Source organism: Linepithema humile, chromosome 5 (genome assembly GCF_040581485.1).
Source record: "Linepithema humile isolate Giens D197 chromosome 5, Lhum_UNIL_v1.0, whole genome shotgun sequence".
Classification (NCBI taxonomy): domain Eukaryota; kingdom Metazoa; phylum Arthropoda; class Insecta; order Hymenoptera; family Formicidae; genus Linepithema; species Linepithema humile.
In genome coordinates, this window is record NC_090132.1 from 16,121,446 (window position 1) to 16,136,358 (window position 14,913).

A 14,913-nucleotide genomic window follows, 5' to 3' on the forward strand; every position below is an offset into this window, starting at 1 on the left:
GAAAAATGGCGGTGTTATTAACCTAATCTTGGCGCTTGCGTAATGAATAATATTCATATATTATAAATTTCGCGCTCGTTTAGTACGCGGGTTACTCGTAACCGCCATCTTGGACGGCTAGTTTTCCTCTTGCCCCATTGGCTTACCCCGCTGACTATTGCTCTGTCCATGGAATAAATAAATTGCAAGCCAGTAAAATACTAGAAATACATTTTTAGTAATTTACTAGTTTGTTAGCAATAATGCAAGTCCAGCAAGCTAAAGGTGCGGATTCATGCAGCGAGAAATCGCTTGCGACTTGGAAGAAGTGGAGGAAAAATGACTTTGGTAGTTTTCCACCAAGAGACACAAGCGACACAAAAGTATTATTCTCTCTGTTGCTCATTGAATATCGAACAAAGACAGAGTGATACTTGTGTCAATTTGTGTCAACTTGTGTTCTTTGCTGGAAAACATACTTTAGCGACAAGTATCCGTCGCTTTTCTCCCGCATCATATTCATGTGACGACAAATCGCTAGCGACTTCAATGTGTAAGATAGCGCCGAGATCGACCATAGCGGCGCTGGGCGGCGCTAGCTCGTGGCAGCCGAATTCGACTGTCAACTGACAGGAGCGAAAATCGATTCTGCGTGGGCACGCTCCCGCTCTGCGATTAAAGGAAACGGGGAGCTTTCTCGTTAATTCGAAAAAGTTCCAAAAAGTTTACCTCATCGATAACTTGCGAACCAAAAGGACTCTCTATCGTCGTTTCTCATCGAACAATCGCAAACCGCAATAGTAATAGAGAGACAGTCGAGTCGGAATCGTGTATTAATCAAACTTTGTTAAATAATTGTATTTTGTTATCTGGTTAAATTATAAGTTTTTTTATTATAAAGTCAGTGTGATTTTATTAAGATTCCATCCCGTCGTTTCAGCGAGTCGAGCAGTTAGTGTAATATTATTACACTAACAATAATATAAAAGGTCGTGACGATTCAACAGACAATGTCGTTCGAATAATTACCGTTGAAATATTTCTTTAAAAGACTTTTATTGAAAAATACATCATGTCGGAAATCCTTAGTCGAACATACAGTCGAATACCGCGTAAAAAACGAAAAGATCTTACAAATATCAGCATTTTTATAGGTTATTGTTTATAATAGAAATTGAAGAACTGTAAATGAAAATGAAGGTGACAATACGTTCGAACGAGGTGTATTCCGCTAAGTGTGCGAATATTTTGGGAACAGCAGTAGCAAGAGCAGTCAGAAAGCGACGGTTAGTGATAGCAACTGCTGTAATGTTGGAGTTGCAAAGAACGCAAAAGAAGCGAGGCTACAAAAAAAAGCAATACTGGGTAGCTCCATACTTAAAAGACTATAAGGACCACAGCTTCTTTCACGTATCCATCCCTAAACTGACATTCGAAGATGGCATACGTTACTATAACTATTTTCGAATGTCGGTAACACAGTTGGAAGAACTGTTGTTATTAGTTGGAGCACAATTGCAAAAAATAAATGTTCAAGAGTGCATAGGACCTAAAGAACGCTTGGCGTTAACATTAAGGTTTGTTACGTTTTATTATACATAATATGTAATAGTACAAAAATATGTCTAATATTTGCTTTTACGCTTCCAATGTTTCAGATATCTTGCATCTGGTGATTCAATGGTATCGATGTCATACCAATATCTCGTAGGAGTTAGCACAGCAAACAACATAATTCGAGAAACGTGCAAAGCGATCTGGGATATCTTACATCCGCTAGTTTTACCACCTGCATTAACTGAAAGAGAGTGGTTAGATATTGCGCAGGATTTCGAGGATGTAACAAATTTTACCCATTGCATTGGAGCCATCGATGGCAAACACGTGACCATACAAGTTTGTTTTTTTAGAAATATTTATCCATGAAGTGATAAGAATTAAGGGTGATGATATTCTTCATAAGAAATGAATACTCCTTTACCTGAAATACTTTAAAGATTTCATTCAATGTTGTTTCAGTGTCCCAACAATGCCGGCTCTACCTATTATAATTATAAACAATCGCACAGCATTGTTCTATTGGGTATTTGTGATGCAAATTACATTTTCCGATTTGTGGACATTGGGGTATGCGGCCGACGAAGTGATGGCAGAATTTTTGGAGATAGCGTCATAGGAAGAAATTTTGACTCTCAACGCATGAATGTGCCGAAGCCAGCAGCTGTTGAAGAAGGTGGACGAATTTTACCATTCTGTCTTGTGGGAGACGAGGCTTTCCCCTTAAAACCATATCTGCTTCGGCCTTACTCAAACAAGACTGGATTGACTCCGCAGCAGAACATTTATAACTATCGATTAAGTCGTGCAAAAAGAATGATCGAAAATACGTTTGGTATTTTAGCGAGTCAGTGGCAAGTGTATCGTAAACCGATTATTGCTTTGCCACGAACTGCTAAATTCATCGTGCAAGCAACAGTGTGTCTGCATAACTGGCTCCGAAAAAAAGATATCGGAAGAAATATGTATGTCCCCCTAAACATGATCGACGAAGAAAGCACAGATTTAAATAGTTTCCGACCAGGCACTTGGCGGACAATAATGGAGGATGGATGTGCATTTCATGATATCACTAATTGTGGAACCAACACAAGTACTCAAAACTGCAAGACAATTCGTGATGAATTTTGCGAATTCTTTTGTAATGAAGGATCAGTACCGTGGCAATTTAATAGGCATAATAAATAAGTGATTTACGTATTTGCATAACTTAGTAACATTGGCTTAGTTTACACCGATTGTTTAGTACGCGTACCAAATACTAAATCTGCTTCTCCAATAGGTATAAATCGTTTAGTATAAAATCTACACCAATCAAGAAAGCTGATTTAGTACTTGGTACGCGTATTAAACAATCGGTGTAAACTAAGCCATTATTTATTAAAATATATCATTATACTGTTTCAATTGTAGGGAGGCTTATAGTGAGATTTTTATGTTTAATACAGATTGATTTAAAAGATAAAAATTGGTGGCTTATTCATTTGTAGTACATATAAATTTTTTATTAGCAGCTATAACTATAATAAAATTAGGTATTTTAAGGTCTTATATTATATAATAATTGGGCATGGTTTATGTTCATCAGGTTTATTTTATATAGTTAATATTTATTATATAAAATCTAATAGACGAATTATTTTTTTAAATAAAGGATTATTAATAATATTGCCTGTTTATTCTGTTTGGTAATTTTTTTTATGTTCTGCTAATTTTTCTTTTCCTTTATCTTTAAATTTTATTAGTTAAGTATTACTAATTAGTTACAATTACAATTAATTACAATTATTTCATTATACTAAAATATATAAAATTATATTAAATTACATTAAAATATAAAATTGTTTATTAAAATATGCATATAAGGAAAAATTTATTTATTCTGGTCGTTCACTCTCGTCTCACGTAAAAGCTGTAATATTGCGAGCATTGCCGCCTCACTTGCATCCGCACTGAGAACTCGCAACTTAGAGGCGACAACCATTCCGAACCCAGTGAATTCATCATTGGGCAGGCCTCCGGTTACATTAACCGTTACAGGATCGTTCATCAGGTCGACCATTCTGTCCATAATGGCTCCAGGCTCGACCAACTTCTCACGTCTCAAGTCATTTTCTTAAACCAATTTGTTATTTTTCGATTTACAATATATGTAAAACTACATTAATTACATCAATATTTGTTAACATTTATTAATAATTGAAGTATTCTTACGTGATCTACGTTCACTATTTCTCGACGTACTGTCACTGCGGTCATCGTCATATGTTTCTGCGCTGTTTAGCGAAACGTCCTGACTATTAGACAAATCGACAATGTTCGATGTTGTCCTACAAGAGAAAGATGTTAAAATTACATTTTAACCTCTGTACGAACTATATTTTTATAAAACGTATGAGTATGCATTTATACATACTCGTTATCAAGTTCCATGTTCTGCAGAAAACTAAGCCTTTTGAAGTGGAGCCATTTAACTTTCTTGGCAGCCGCAGAACCACTTGACTGTTTGTGAGCTTTGCGATGTCTCCTGAACATATCGGTTAATGACTTCCATTTTTTTTTTATCTCTGCTGCAGTCATCTCTCCTAAGGACAAAGAATGTGATGAATACATTAGTAACAGACATGCCTCCCATGCCTCAATTAAAAAATGTACCTTTCATGCTCTCAGCAATCTCTTCCCACAGTATCTGCTTAGTACGAGCGCCCCTTTCGGAAATGTGCAATTTAAAATTCCAAAGAGGTGGTCGTTTCCGTACTTCCTCTATGAGAAATTCCTCATTGTGCACTTTCCTCGCTAGCAGATTCGTCGGACGATCACTGCTGTTCAAACTGTCACCTTTGATGTTTTTTATATGTATTAACTCGACTTCTTCTTGATCTGCTTCTTCTTGATCTGCTTCATCTTGATCTGCTTCTTCTTGATCTGCTTCATCTTGATCTGCTTCTTTGACGAAGACCTCTTGTTCTCCAACAAGACGTTTTGTAATGATCAATCCATCATCTGCAAAAATATGAAGATATGAACATGCTATCTAGCATTTAGCATCTGCAGTAATTTCATTATTCACACTATACTTACCACGATGCGGATAGAAATAAAAATTTTTGTCTATGAAGAATTTCGTGTATCCTTTCAAGCAGGGATGATTGCGTATCTCATTCGGGCGACAAATTGTTTCGCATAAACTGCAAGTATATACGAACACAATTTCAGTTGACTGAAAATCAAAATCATAATGTCCTCAAATTATAGGTTAGATATACTTTAATTATAGGTTAAACGTTCAAATGTTAATACGCGGTTGTAAACACATGCAAATATAATAATAATAAATTTATTAATATTTTTGATGTTACACTAACCTCACTCTCGCGATTGACGAAATTCATATTGCTTCCTTTGAAACACTTTGAAATTTTTTGCAATGTGTCGATGTGTCGACTTGTCGCTGCTGTTCGGACAGGATGAACTTCCAACAATTTGTCACCAGCGATTTGTCACCAGCTATTTCTCGCTGCATGAATTTGCACCTTAAGACGAAACGTGTGTCGCTGGCTTTAGTTGCAATTATGCAAGTTATATGAATATACTCTTAGGAATTTCGATCTCTCGTTGGTATCGATACGCCATTCGAGGCGGTTTTCGCATTTGAAAAAGATTTCATACTTCAAAGCAACTACAGCCGTCATTGAGAGGAAATATGTATGTGTTTGATGATATGTTTAAATCAACATTTAGAAGAATTGTGTTGTTCGTCGGCCTCGTCGCAGTAATTTGTGCGACGAAGGTGTCCACGGCGCACAGATTGAACGTGCCCCGAGTACTGTTACCTGTATTCAACAACTTTGCGGTAAATTTTACGCTAGAAGTAACGGACAGCGGCTGCTACAAATGGTAATTATTTTTTATTTATCACATAAAAGTGCGACGTTATAATGTGCTATCTTTGAATTCTAGTTATATCAAATTATATAACATTTTTACTGCTTTGTAGCGTAAAATTTTATTTCACATAGCACGTTGCCGGTATAACTAACCTCAATTTAACAGTAGATGCCTAGATGCCTTAAATAGTTGCACTTAAATATCTTCAAAATTAATTATAGTAACATTCAAATTGTATTTGAATATAATAAATTGTGTGTTGTAGGATAATTAGCTTGAATATTTAATTAACATTTTTTTTCTCCATATTTTTAGGTCAACCTCGCGTTTGGATATCATACAACTAATTCCCATAAATGAAAACTTTGACAGAACATGTTCATCAGCATTATTAATCCAAACCATAACAAGAGAGCTGACAAGGAACACAGCAATTGTATTAGCAGAAGATATCAACACAGGTCATTTTCTACGATGCGATGTCATAGTAGATGCAATTTTCTCTTTAAATCTCACAACTACTACGAGAGAATTGTACATTGAAGATATACCAGAAGCGTTTGAGGTGAGAGCGTATGACGAACAAGGAAACCAGTTTACTACTTTAGCAGGTATAGAATTTCTATGGACTATTGGTGATGCCGATAAGCGTGCGCCATCTGATATTAAATCCACAAGTAACGTATTACGCTTTATGACTTATGAGGAATCACAGTATGAAAGACCTGTTAGTGTGGCTGCATTGGACAGCATTGGTAAAAGAGGCCACATTGTTCTCATAGAAGGTGTTAGAACCGGTACAGCCAAGGTGTCCGTCAGATTGCCACATTCAGAATATAAACATGTACCATCGATAGAACTCGAGTTAATCGTTATTGCTAATTTAATAATTATTCCGCCGGAAATAACGATAATGGCTTATGACAGCTTCAAGTACAAAATAATGCACACTCGGCAAGGACGCTTAGAAGAGATCAGCCTGCCCTCGAGTCAGTATTATCTGGAGGCCGAGAATTCTGATATATTGGAGATTGACAACGATCATGATTTCGCGTATGGTCGTAAAACAGGACGTACCAAGGTCTTTCTACACGATAAAAATGTCCGCGAGGAATACCCAGTTATTCTGCCTTCTGCCATAGTCAATATACATGAAGTAGCTTACATCTCGCTTTCTGTTTTGCCGAACAGAAATTGGGGGTTGATATTAGATCACAGTCATGAGATCATTGTGGAATTATACGACAGTAAAGATCACAAATTTCATGTCGGAGAAGGCGTGGAAGTTTCTATGAAGATAGACGAGCAATACTTAGAACCAAAATTGATTACGCAGAACGGCACTTACGCTGTCGTAGTGCCAATTACTTGTGGGATGACGATCGTGGAGGCAACATTGCGCGGTATAATCGATAAACGCGGCAAGAAGATACCATTTGTGCCGCAACTCTCTACTAAAGCTGAACTCACGGTACACACGCCGGTAAAAGTTCAACCTCGTGTTTTGACTATTCCTTGGGACGTTGTGAACAAATCCAAGTAAGCTAATTTCGAATGCATGAAATATTTTGTATCAGAGGTTTATTTTTTATTAATAAATTCTCAAATATATAACAAAAAATAGCAATAAATGTACAATAAAATAACAAATAGAGTCTGAAAATTGTAAAAATTAGTGAAGAAAATTCGCTTTACATTTTTTTGTTCTTTGTTTCTTTTTTAGATTTGATATTATGTTGAAAGCAAATGGTGGAGATGGCTCCTATGTTTGGTCCAATAGACAACCGTCAACAGTGGCTGTCTCACAGACCGGTGGCATTAGAATTTTATCAGCAGGCATAGCAGAAGTGGTCGTCGCGATGGCGAGAAATCAGTACAACAAAGACACAGCGAAGATATACGTATTGTCACCTTCGAGGCTGAAGATTATAGAATACAACATGGAAGCGGCTCTAGGGGAACCGATTCACCTACACGTCGCATTATTCGGGAGGCTGATCAATGGATCCGATGTCAAAGAGATACCCTTTAGTGACTGCAAGGACATTGATTTCGCGGTGCATATTTCGGACAAGAATTTCGTCCAGAGTTACGATAAAAATGTGCAACCGGTTGGCGCGGCGTGTGCTGTACTAACTATTACCAATTATCGCTCCGTCGGGACGTTTGACGTGATCGTGGCCTACAGCGTGAACGACAATAACGCGATCGATGAATATCTATCGGATAACGTCACCGTGTCTGCACACGAACCGCTCACGGCGATACATCCGGAGAGCAAAGAGACGTTACTCGTCGTGGGATCCTCTAGGAACGTGATATTCAAAGGCGGACCGCTGCCGTGGACGAACAAATCTCAGGATTACTCGCGAGAGGTGCGCCTGTCGAACGAGCAGATCGCCGAGGTGGTGGAGTATGAAGATTCGATGAACAGACAATTCGACAGAGCCGTCTTCAAGGTGATATGCAAGGCGCTAGGCGCAACAGCGCTGACGTACACGGTATCGAACGTGCCTCTGTTTCCCAACTGCCGGCGCAGCTACGCGTCGGAAACGGTCGACATCGTTTGCGGCAAACCCAGGTACATCTATTTGCAACCGGAGTTTAAGGACGGCAAAAATTGCCCGATCAGTCAGAATACGAACAAGGTAATCGCGCACAGCGACAAACGTCTGAAGATCTCCGTAATCGTCAAGGACGAGGACGGCAGGCGATTCGACAATATCACAAGCTTGAATATCGAGTGGAATCTGAAGCCGTCGGGCAGCGGCATCGTGGAGATCCCGTCCAGCACGATAGAGGAGACGGAGACGGATATGAATATAATTCTACCGAAGAGCCACTATCAGAACATCATTTTTAAGAAGCACCATGGCACTCTCATGATATACACGACTGTCACCGGTTACCAGAAGCAGGTTCTCAACCGACTGAAGATCGTGCCGGAGTGGCCTCCGTTTCCCATCGAGAATGAGAGAGGCGGAGTGGAGACCCCGCTGATAGAAGCCTCTATCGAAACAACTCTAGTGAACGACACCGTCGTCAACCCCGACAATCTGATGATTTTGAACGACTCGAATATGAAGTCATATTTGCAAGTTAGCCAAGGCTCCGGTTACTACGAATTCATTCTTAGTTCGGACGTGATAGCGGATGTCCGTTACATGGATACGACGAGGATGATCAGCGTGACGCCGAGGAAGCCGGGCGTGCTTCACATAACATTAGTGGATCTCTGTTTACCCTCGAAGTCGGCAGAAGTTCGCGTTGAGGTGCAGCAACTCGCGGCGATCGAGGTGGACACCGTGAACAAGATCGAGAAGGGCAAGTGCGTAACGGCCCTGCTGAGGCTGTGCGACACGAATGGTCACATCGTGAAGCTGCCGTCTCTCGGCGCAGTGGACTTCCGCGCCGAGATCGACAATGAGTACGTCGAGATCAAGCAGCTGCCCGCCGACGAACAGGGCGCCGCGCCTTACGAGCGCACGCTGTACAAGATTTACGGCGTGTCGGAGGGCGAGAGTCAGCTGACCTTCACGAAGAAAGGCGACCACGAGATACGCAGCGAGCCGATCACCGTGCAGGTGTTCGTGCCGTTGCGAGTGCAGCCGAGAAACCTGACGATCCTGATCGGCACCATTTATCAGATGCAGACGATCGGTGGTCCGCCGAACGCCGAGATCGAGTTCGCGACGGAGAGCGGCGATGTCCTGCGCGTCGATCGCAACGGGATCCTCGAGGGAAAGTCCGCGGGCCGAACGAAAATACGCGTACGCGCCGTTGGGCTGGACGCCAAGGGCAACAAGGTGATCTACTCGGAGGATCGCGCCGACATACACGTTCTGCATCTCGAGGGGGTGAAGATCTTGACTCCGGTGAACAGAGTGAAGATGGGCGCCACGTTTCCCCTCTGGGCGTTTGGTGTTCCCGATTATCTCACGCCGCTCATCATCGGCTCGATGCAGCTGCCGCTGAGCTTCGCGTGGTCGTCGAGCGATCCCGGTTTGCTGACTTTGCACAACATGTACGAGGGCACCGGCATCAATATCAGATACCAGAACCAAGTGTCGCTGAGAGCGAGGGCCGTGAGCCCGGGCGTGGCGACGATCTATCTGAATGTCACCGTGCCCTGCAACATGCTGTCCGGTTTCAGCAAGAACGACATCACGTACACGACGTTCGTGAAGATCGAGATCTTCGAGGAGCTAAGCCTGATCAATCCGGTGACGTCGGGCGAATCGGTAGTGCCGATACTAATGTCGCCGAATTCTATCTTGCAGCTGCAAACGAACCGGGACAAGCACGGCGCGACGACTTACAAGGTTCTCTCCAGCACGCACGGTAACGAGCCCGAGGATGCGCACGCCTTAACGCCTGCCGCGAAGACCGTGACCGTGGATAAGAGCGGCATCGTGAGATCCGGCGAAAATATCGGTCAGACTGTTATTTCCGTTGTGAATACCGAAGCGTACAGCTTGAAGCAATCGTTGACGGTCGTCGTCGAGGTTAAACCTATTCACTATATGATGCTCTCCTTGAAATCCAGACTGCGCATACGGAGCGGCGAGGAGCTGAACATGTTACCGAAGGGAATGGAATTGGATTACGTCGTGGATTACTATGACAACGTCGGGAATAAGTTTCACGCCGCCGAGACCAATGTGAAGGCTATGCTTAACCGCGCCGATTTAGCGTCGTTCACCACAAACTCGGATAATATCATCACCGCTAAGTTCCTGGAGAACGGCGAGCTCGTTGTGAAAGCTTTCAACGAGAGGTATCCCAACACAATGTTTGATTACGTTTACATGATGATCGGCGACATCGTGTTTCCGACGAAAACAACTTTAACCGTCGGCGACGTTATATGCTTCTCCATGCCGCTCCTTTCATCCGACGGAGACCCGGGATACTGGCAGTCTTCCGCACCTGAGATATTATCGGTAGATCCCATCACGGGCATAGGACGCGCGAGAAACGTCGGGAATGCCGTTATAAAGCACAGCCTCGCGACACATGTGCAGAGTGAAATAGAAGTCAACATTCTACCGATTTCACGGGTAATTATTTTTTTTAACAATTATTTTTTTAGCGCAAGCACACGTATAATAATGTGGTGCATCATTGTATTTTCACACAGGTGTCTATCGTTCCTCTGAGAGGAAAGAATATCACTGGCACGGAAACGTTCAGCGTACCGCTTGTACTGAAGAGCAAAGAGGAAGAGATCAAGGAGAATAACGTATTAGCGAGAGGTTTGGGAGGCTGTCGAACGTTGTCATCGTTCGCGCTCAACGCATTTCCCTATACGTGTAACATCCAGTTCGTCTCGTCGGCTTCGTTGATCGCCGTGAAGGATCTGTTCCTTGTGAAGCCGCGATTCGACATCGTTACAGGTCAGATGCAGTTTCACGCGTACAATGAAAGTCGTTCGTTTTGCAATAATTATTTTTCTCATTATTTCATAGGCTTCTATTACTGCGATATCACGCCGATGAGTCCGTCGAATGTAGTCGCCAGTACGATAGAAAGCCACATCCAAATCAGTGCCCAGAGTCGAGACATCGAATCGGCAGCTTTGGAACTGACCTTTTTGCCGCCTATGTACATCGACACCAAGGAAATTATATTCGTCGCCACTCAGGGCACCGTGCCGTCAGTAACGTTTGAAGTGTACGGAGTACCATCGGTATTGCAGCATCTCACCGTAAGTCATTTATTTAAGAATCTTGTAAAGCTACATTTATCCTTAAAAAAGAAATTGTAGTTTTATGCATAGAGTGATCAGAATTAATTACAAATCTTATGATTTTATCACTTTTGTTAATTAGGATTGTGACAAATTGCATCTATAAATTCGCATGTATCTGTCTAGAATTTCTGTATCAAATTAAAAAATTCCGTGTGGGAAAACATATATAAATTTTATGTCAAAAATTTATTTTGTGAGGCTTAATATTCATTTATTGATACTTTTTCGAAATAACACTGTCATCTTTTTATCAGATCAATGTACCGGATGGTGTAGCTATTACATGGCAACAATACCTTTCCAAGCCTATAATGCAATGCAGACTGCGTTTAATACATAATCAGGACGAGATTCAAGGACAAAAAATTTATATTGCAAATGACTTAACAAAGCAAAATATATCTGTAAGTAAACTATATACATATGTGCATTTATTAAAATGATGATGGCAATGGATATAAAATTTAGTACAAGAAATATTATTATTGTACGTTTCCTTTCAGCTTCACATACGTATATCGAGAAACATTCATTTCATCCCTGTATCCGGAGTTCAATGGGTGAATTATGTATATTTTCACCGATACATTCTCGGAATATTCGCCGTTATCGTGATTACAATTTTTTATTGTAAGACTGAATTTACATTTCCACAATTTATACTATTTTAGATTAACTAAAAAAATATTAATATTATTAAAATAATTTCTTTTTAGTATGGAAATATAAGGTAGTGAATGTCTTTTTGACAGTTAAGAACAGAGACGTTTTTGGTACGTATTAATTTTTTTCATTGTTCTATGTTCTTGCCACATGGCATTTCTGACAATGACGATATTTTTTTTACAGCTGATAAATCTCCGCTGATGATGAGGAGAGCAATATGTACGCCGAACACCTCTAGAACTAGCAGCAGTCCGCGAACTCCGCTCACATCGCCATTACGCCCATTTTCGGCGTTTGAAACACCTATTTACGGCGATCCGCGTTGTTTCGGCACGCCCTACCTTAGAAGGAGAGAACTTGAGAGACGAGAATAAATCTCTGCATTGTTGAGAATGATTCGTTAAAAACTATTGGCTTCAATCTTAATTTAAGAAATATTTAAGTCTCGATTAAGATATTTAATTTTTTAAGAACGAGTTTTCTAAGATATTTAATTTTCTAGGAACGCGCGTAAACTGATACGACTGGTACTTCCATTAGGTCTTCACTCATATTAAAGTGCATAATCGTAAAATGGTGCCTAAAAGTCAAAACTGCCACTGGCTTTTTTTCTGTATTGAAAATTACAGAAATTTTCACTTCTCAAGAAAAAGAGACTGGGTTTTTCGTAACAAAACTTGTTTGTACTTTATCTTAACGCATTGCATAATATCTATACATATATAATTATAACGTTATATATATATAAAATAACGTTATAATACATATATAGTTATACGATATGATTTAGTGATTGTATATACGTGTAAAGTAAACGTGTAAAGTGTTACAGTTGCCATCTTAAATATTGCTGTGGCACATTTTTGTATTATGTTCATTTTAATAATGACGTGACAATTTTCTACGATCCTAGTCGTAATATTTTTCATTTCATTTGAATAAGATAGCAGCAAATTTGTAGTTAAATACACACGTTAGATGTATCACGTTACATCATATGTTATCATGAACAATGTTACCTTTTTATATTTTGTCAAACTGTGATATGTGCATAGTTATAGGATATATATAGCTGTAACATAATAATAGTGATAGAATATATCCTAAGTTGAATAAGAAAAAGAAAACGTAGTGTAATTTTCATAAATAGTAACGTTTATTACAAAAGTATATGTATGTAGTTGAACAGTCGTGTTTCTCTTACAATGACATAGGAAAATTTGTAAAGTGATCTAGAAAGTTTTGAAAAAAGGCTTAAAATATATGATCAGTGTTTTTTTGTGTTTTTCAGCAATTTTTCATATTTGCGTTTACTCGAGTACCACAGAGCAAATGGAATGAGCAGGGAGGGTAGAGTCATGACAGCAAAGGCAACCCAATCGACCTGCGAGATATAATACGCTATATTATCAGAGTGATGAAAAATATTGTAAGATACACAGGTAGATAAATTTATTTAACTTTGGAATATAGATAACTCTTGGATATATAGATATAAGAATATAATAACAATAGAGAATAATTGTCCTTGTTGTAAAAAAAATATAAGAATATATGCAAAAAAGTAATGCAGTACATAGCAAAATAAAATAATTTGTAATCTTATTCAGAAAAGAAATGAGACAAAATGACAAATTTCATGTTAAACAAATTCTTTAACGAAATAAACTAGGGGAAAAAAAATAAAGATACTATATATAACATCTTGTAATTATCTATTTTTGCACTATATTATTTATATTAATAATTAAATATTTTTAAGATTATTTTGAAACCCCTTTCAGCAATACCTTGTAATTTGTTATACATAATATCTTATAAACATGGGTATGTTGTGTCTTTACTTACCACATGAGATGAAAACTGCTTATCATAATCCCTGTACGCCACAATGAGTCCTTCACCAGGCTCACTGCTTACAGCTACTTGTAATCTGGGAGCATCCTCTTTGCGACGGTACAAAACTTCAGCCGAGGAAAAATTGAAATAGCCAAATTTGCGCGGCCTAACAACCACCGTGTGGCTTACATTAGTGTAAGGAGGTACACGGTCAATCCGGGCGTTCAGTTCACCGCTCATGTGAGTAAAATGATCCGGATGGAATGAGTTATCAGTAATCTCAACTTCCAATGCGGCAACATTGCCAGTATTATAAATAGTATACTGTAAATTTCAAGTTATAATTTTAGTGATATCTTAATATAATAACTGAAATATCCATCAAACACACATGATAGATTAATATTTTAATAATATAGAAGAATTTATCGGAATTCTACGGAAAGAATATCATGAGATGTTTGATAGATATTCAAAAATATGGAACATAGATAATCTCTTTCTCGTTACCTTAATAACTATATCCATATTTTCTACTAGGTATTTGTTGAGTATCTGTTTGGAAACTAACAGCCTAGCAGCTTCTTCCTCTTCTTCCGCACATACGGTCATACATAATGCAGCTAACGCTGCGATCCAAATGTGCCACTTCATTCTGTAAAATTAAAAAGTTTTATTAATTATTTCATAACCAATTTTTGCTGTGAAACATCATTGACATGTATAAAGTCACTGACGTTCATCAATGAATTTGTAGATCACAATTTTATGTCAATCTTATGTCAATTTTCATCTATTTTGAAAAAGCCACCAAGTGGTTTGGCTAGTTTTCACTTCTGTATGAAAATATGCGATTTGACGAATTTCTGTAATTAATATACTTTAGAAATTGCAGAATTATCATATCGTCTAGATATCCAATTACAATTATCATATTTGAAGGAAAAACTTCAAAATTTTCAGTTATATCAACAAGTTACTCGACCTGTTTTTACTTTATGTAAAAAAATACTCGCGTTTATCTCGAATGTGAGGGCTCAGGAATAAAACGTTCGCGAAACTCACTTTGTGTCGAAAGTGTTGGACGACGGTAATTATTGTCCTCGCTTGCTTAGCACACAAAACCTCTCGTATTACTCGATCGATCCATACGGCGAGATAGCCGGGGAATACTCGTCACACTCATGAGAAGTGCCAACAGCGCTCTGTTCGCTGCCACGTTTCCGACATGG

General features: G+C 39.2%; 4 protein-coding genes across 5 annotated transcripts; 2 read left to right on the forward strand and 2 right to left on the reverse strand.

Annotated features, from left to right (window-relative positions):
• The first annotated feature begins 344 nt into the window (after window positions 1–344).
• LOC105667934 (uncharacterized) lies at window positions 345–3,004 on the forward strand. The gene is made up of 3 exons (XM_012360067.2): window positions 345–1,556; window positions 1,638–1,875; window positions 1,999–3,004. Exons 1-3 carry the CDS (start codon window positions 1,168–1,170, stop codon window positions 2,722–2,724), a joined length of 1,353 nt encoding a protein of 450 aa, XP_012215490.1. The 5' UTR covers window positions 345–1,167; the 3' UTR covers window positions 2,725–3,004.
• Window positions 3,005–3,359: 355 nt separating this feature from the next.
• On the reverse strand, window positions 3,360–5,059 carry LOC105667946 (uncharacterized). Its single transcript, XM_012360080.2, has 6 exons — window positions 4,902–5,059; window positions 4,618–4,756; window positions 4,192–4,539; window positions 3,953–4,121; window positions 3,751–3,866; window positions 3,360–3,651 (listed from the first exon to the last, which is right to left on the reverse strand). The coding sequence occupies exons 1-6, from the start codon at window positions 4,926–4,928 to the stop codon at window positions 3,410–3,412; spliced, it is 1,041 nt and encodes a 346-aa protein (XP_012215503.1). The 5' UTR covers window positions 4,929–5,059; the 3' UTR covers window positions 3,360–3,409.
• Window positions 5,060–5,185: 126 nt separating this feature from the next.
• Gp210 (nucleoporin 210) lies at window positions 5,186–13,128 on the forward strand. Its single transcript, XM_012360079.2, has 9 exons — window positions 5,186–5,433; window positions 5,740–6,963; window positions 7,148–10,484; window positions 10,565–10,820; window positions 10,893–11,131; window positions 11,431–11,580; window positions 11,680–11,806; window positions 11,893–11,949; window positions 12,026–13,128. The coding sequence occupies exons 1-9, from the start codon at window positions 5,240–5,242 to the stop codon at window positions 12,214–12,216; spliced, it is 5,775 nt and encodes a 1,924-aa protein (XP_012215502.1). The 5' UTR covers window positions 5,186–5,239; the 3' UTR covers window positions 12,217–13,128.
• On the reverse strand, window positions 12,977–14,901 carry SsRbeta (signal sequence receptor beta). 2 transcript variants are annotated; one of them, XM_067355834.1, is made up of 5 exons: window positions 14,747–14,887; window positions 14,419–14,547; window positions 14,192–14,336; window positions 13,691–14,005; window positions 12,977–13,226 (listed from the first exon to the last, which is right to left on the reverse strand). In XM_067355834.1, the coding sequence occupies exons 3-5, from the start codon at window positions 14,333–14,335 to the stop codon at window positions 13,110–13,112; spliced, it is 576 nt and encodes a 191-aa protein (XP_067211935.1). In that variant the 5' UTR covers window position 14,336; window positions 14,419–14,547; window positions 14,747–14,887; the 3' UTR covers window positions 12,977–13,109. The 2 variants fall into 2 exon arrangements, with proteins under 2 accessions (XP_067211935.1, XP_012215504.1); XM_012360081.2 differs by lacking the exon at window positions 14,419–14,547 and having other exon boundaries at window positions 14,747–14,901.
• Window positions 14,902–14,913: the final 12 nt, after the last annotated feature.

What these genes read in the sequence shown, in the direction of transcription:
- SsRbeta (XM_012360081.2), bottom strand. Translation starts at nt 14,335, where the DNA reads ATGAAGTGGCACATTTGGATCGCAGCGTTAGCTGCATTATGTATGACC. An exon ending in ATATGGATATAGTTATTAAG is followed by an intron (nt 14,006 to 14,191) that starts GTAACGAGAAAG and finishes TGAAATTTACAG; the next exon opens with TATACTATTTATAATACTGG. An exon ending in AGCAGTTTTCATCTCATGTG is followed by an intron (nt 13,227 to 13,690) that starts GTAAGTAAAGAC and finishes TATATCTCGCAG; the next exon opens with GTCGATTGGGTTGCCTTTGC.
- Gp210 (XM_012360079.2), top strand. Translation starts at nt 5,240, where the DNA reads ATGTATGTGTTTGATGATATGTTTAAATCAACATTTAGAAGAATTGTG. An exon ending in GACGTTGTGAACAAATCCAA is followed by an intron (nt 6,964 to 7,147) that starts GTAAGCTAATTT and finishes TTTCTTTTTTAG; the next exon opens with ATTTGATATTATGTTGAAAG. An exon ending in CGTGATTACAATTTTTTATT is followed by an intron (nt 11,807 to 11,892) that starts GTAAGACTGAAT and finishes ATTTCTTTTTAG; the next exon opens with TATGGAAATATAAGGTAGTG.
- LOC105667934 (XM_012360067.2), top strand. Translation starts at nt 1,168, where the DNA reads ATGAAAATGAAGGTGACAATACGTTCGAACGAGGTGTATTCCGCTAAG. An exon ending in CGCTTGGCGTTAACATTAAG is followed by an intron (nt 1,557 to 1,637) that starts GTTTGTTACGTT and finishes CCAATGTTTCAG; the next exon opens with ATATCTTGCATCTGGTGATT. An exon ending in GCAAACACGTGACCATACAA is followed by an intron (nt 1,876 to 1,998) that starts GTTTGTTTTTTT and finishes ATGTTGTTTCAG; the next exon opens with TGTCCCAACAATGCCGGCTC.
- LOC105667946 (XM_012360080.2), bottom strand. Translation starts at nt 4,928, where the DNA reads ATGAATTTCGTCAATCGCGAGAGTGAG. An exon ending in GATTGCTGAGAGCATGAAAG is followed by an intron (nt 4,122 to 4,191) that starts GTACATTTTTTA and finishes CTTTGTCCTTAG; the next exon opens with GAGAGATGACTGCAGCAGAG. An exon ending in AAATAGTGAACGTAGATCAC is followed by an intron (nt 3,652 to 3,750) that starts GTAAGAATACTT and finishes AATTGGTTTAAG; the next exon opens with AAAATGACTTGAGACGTGAG.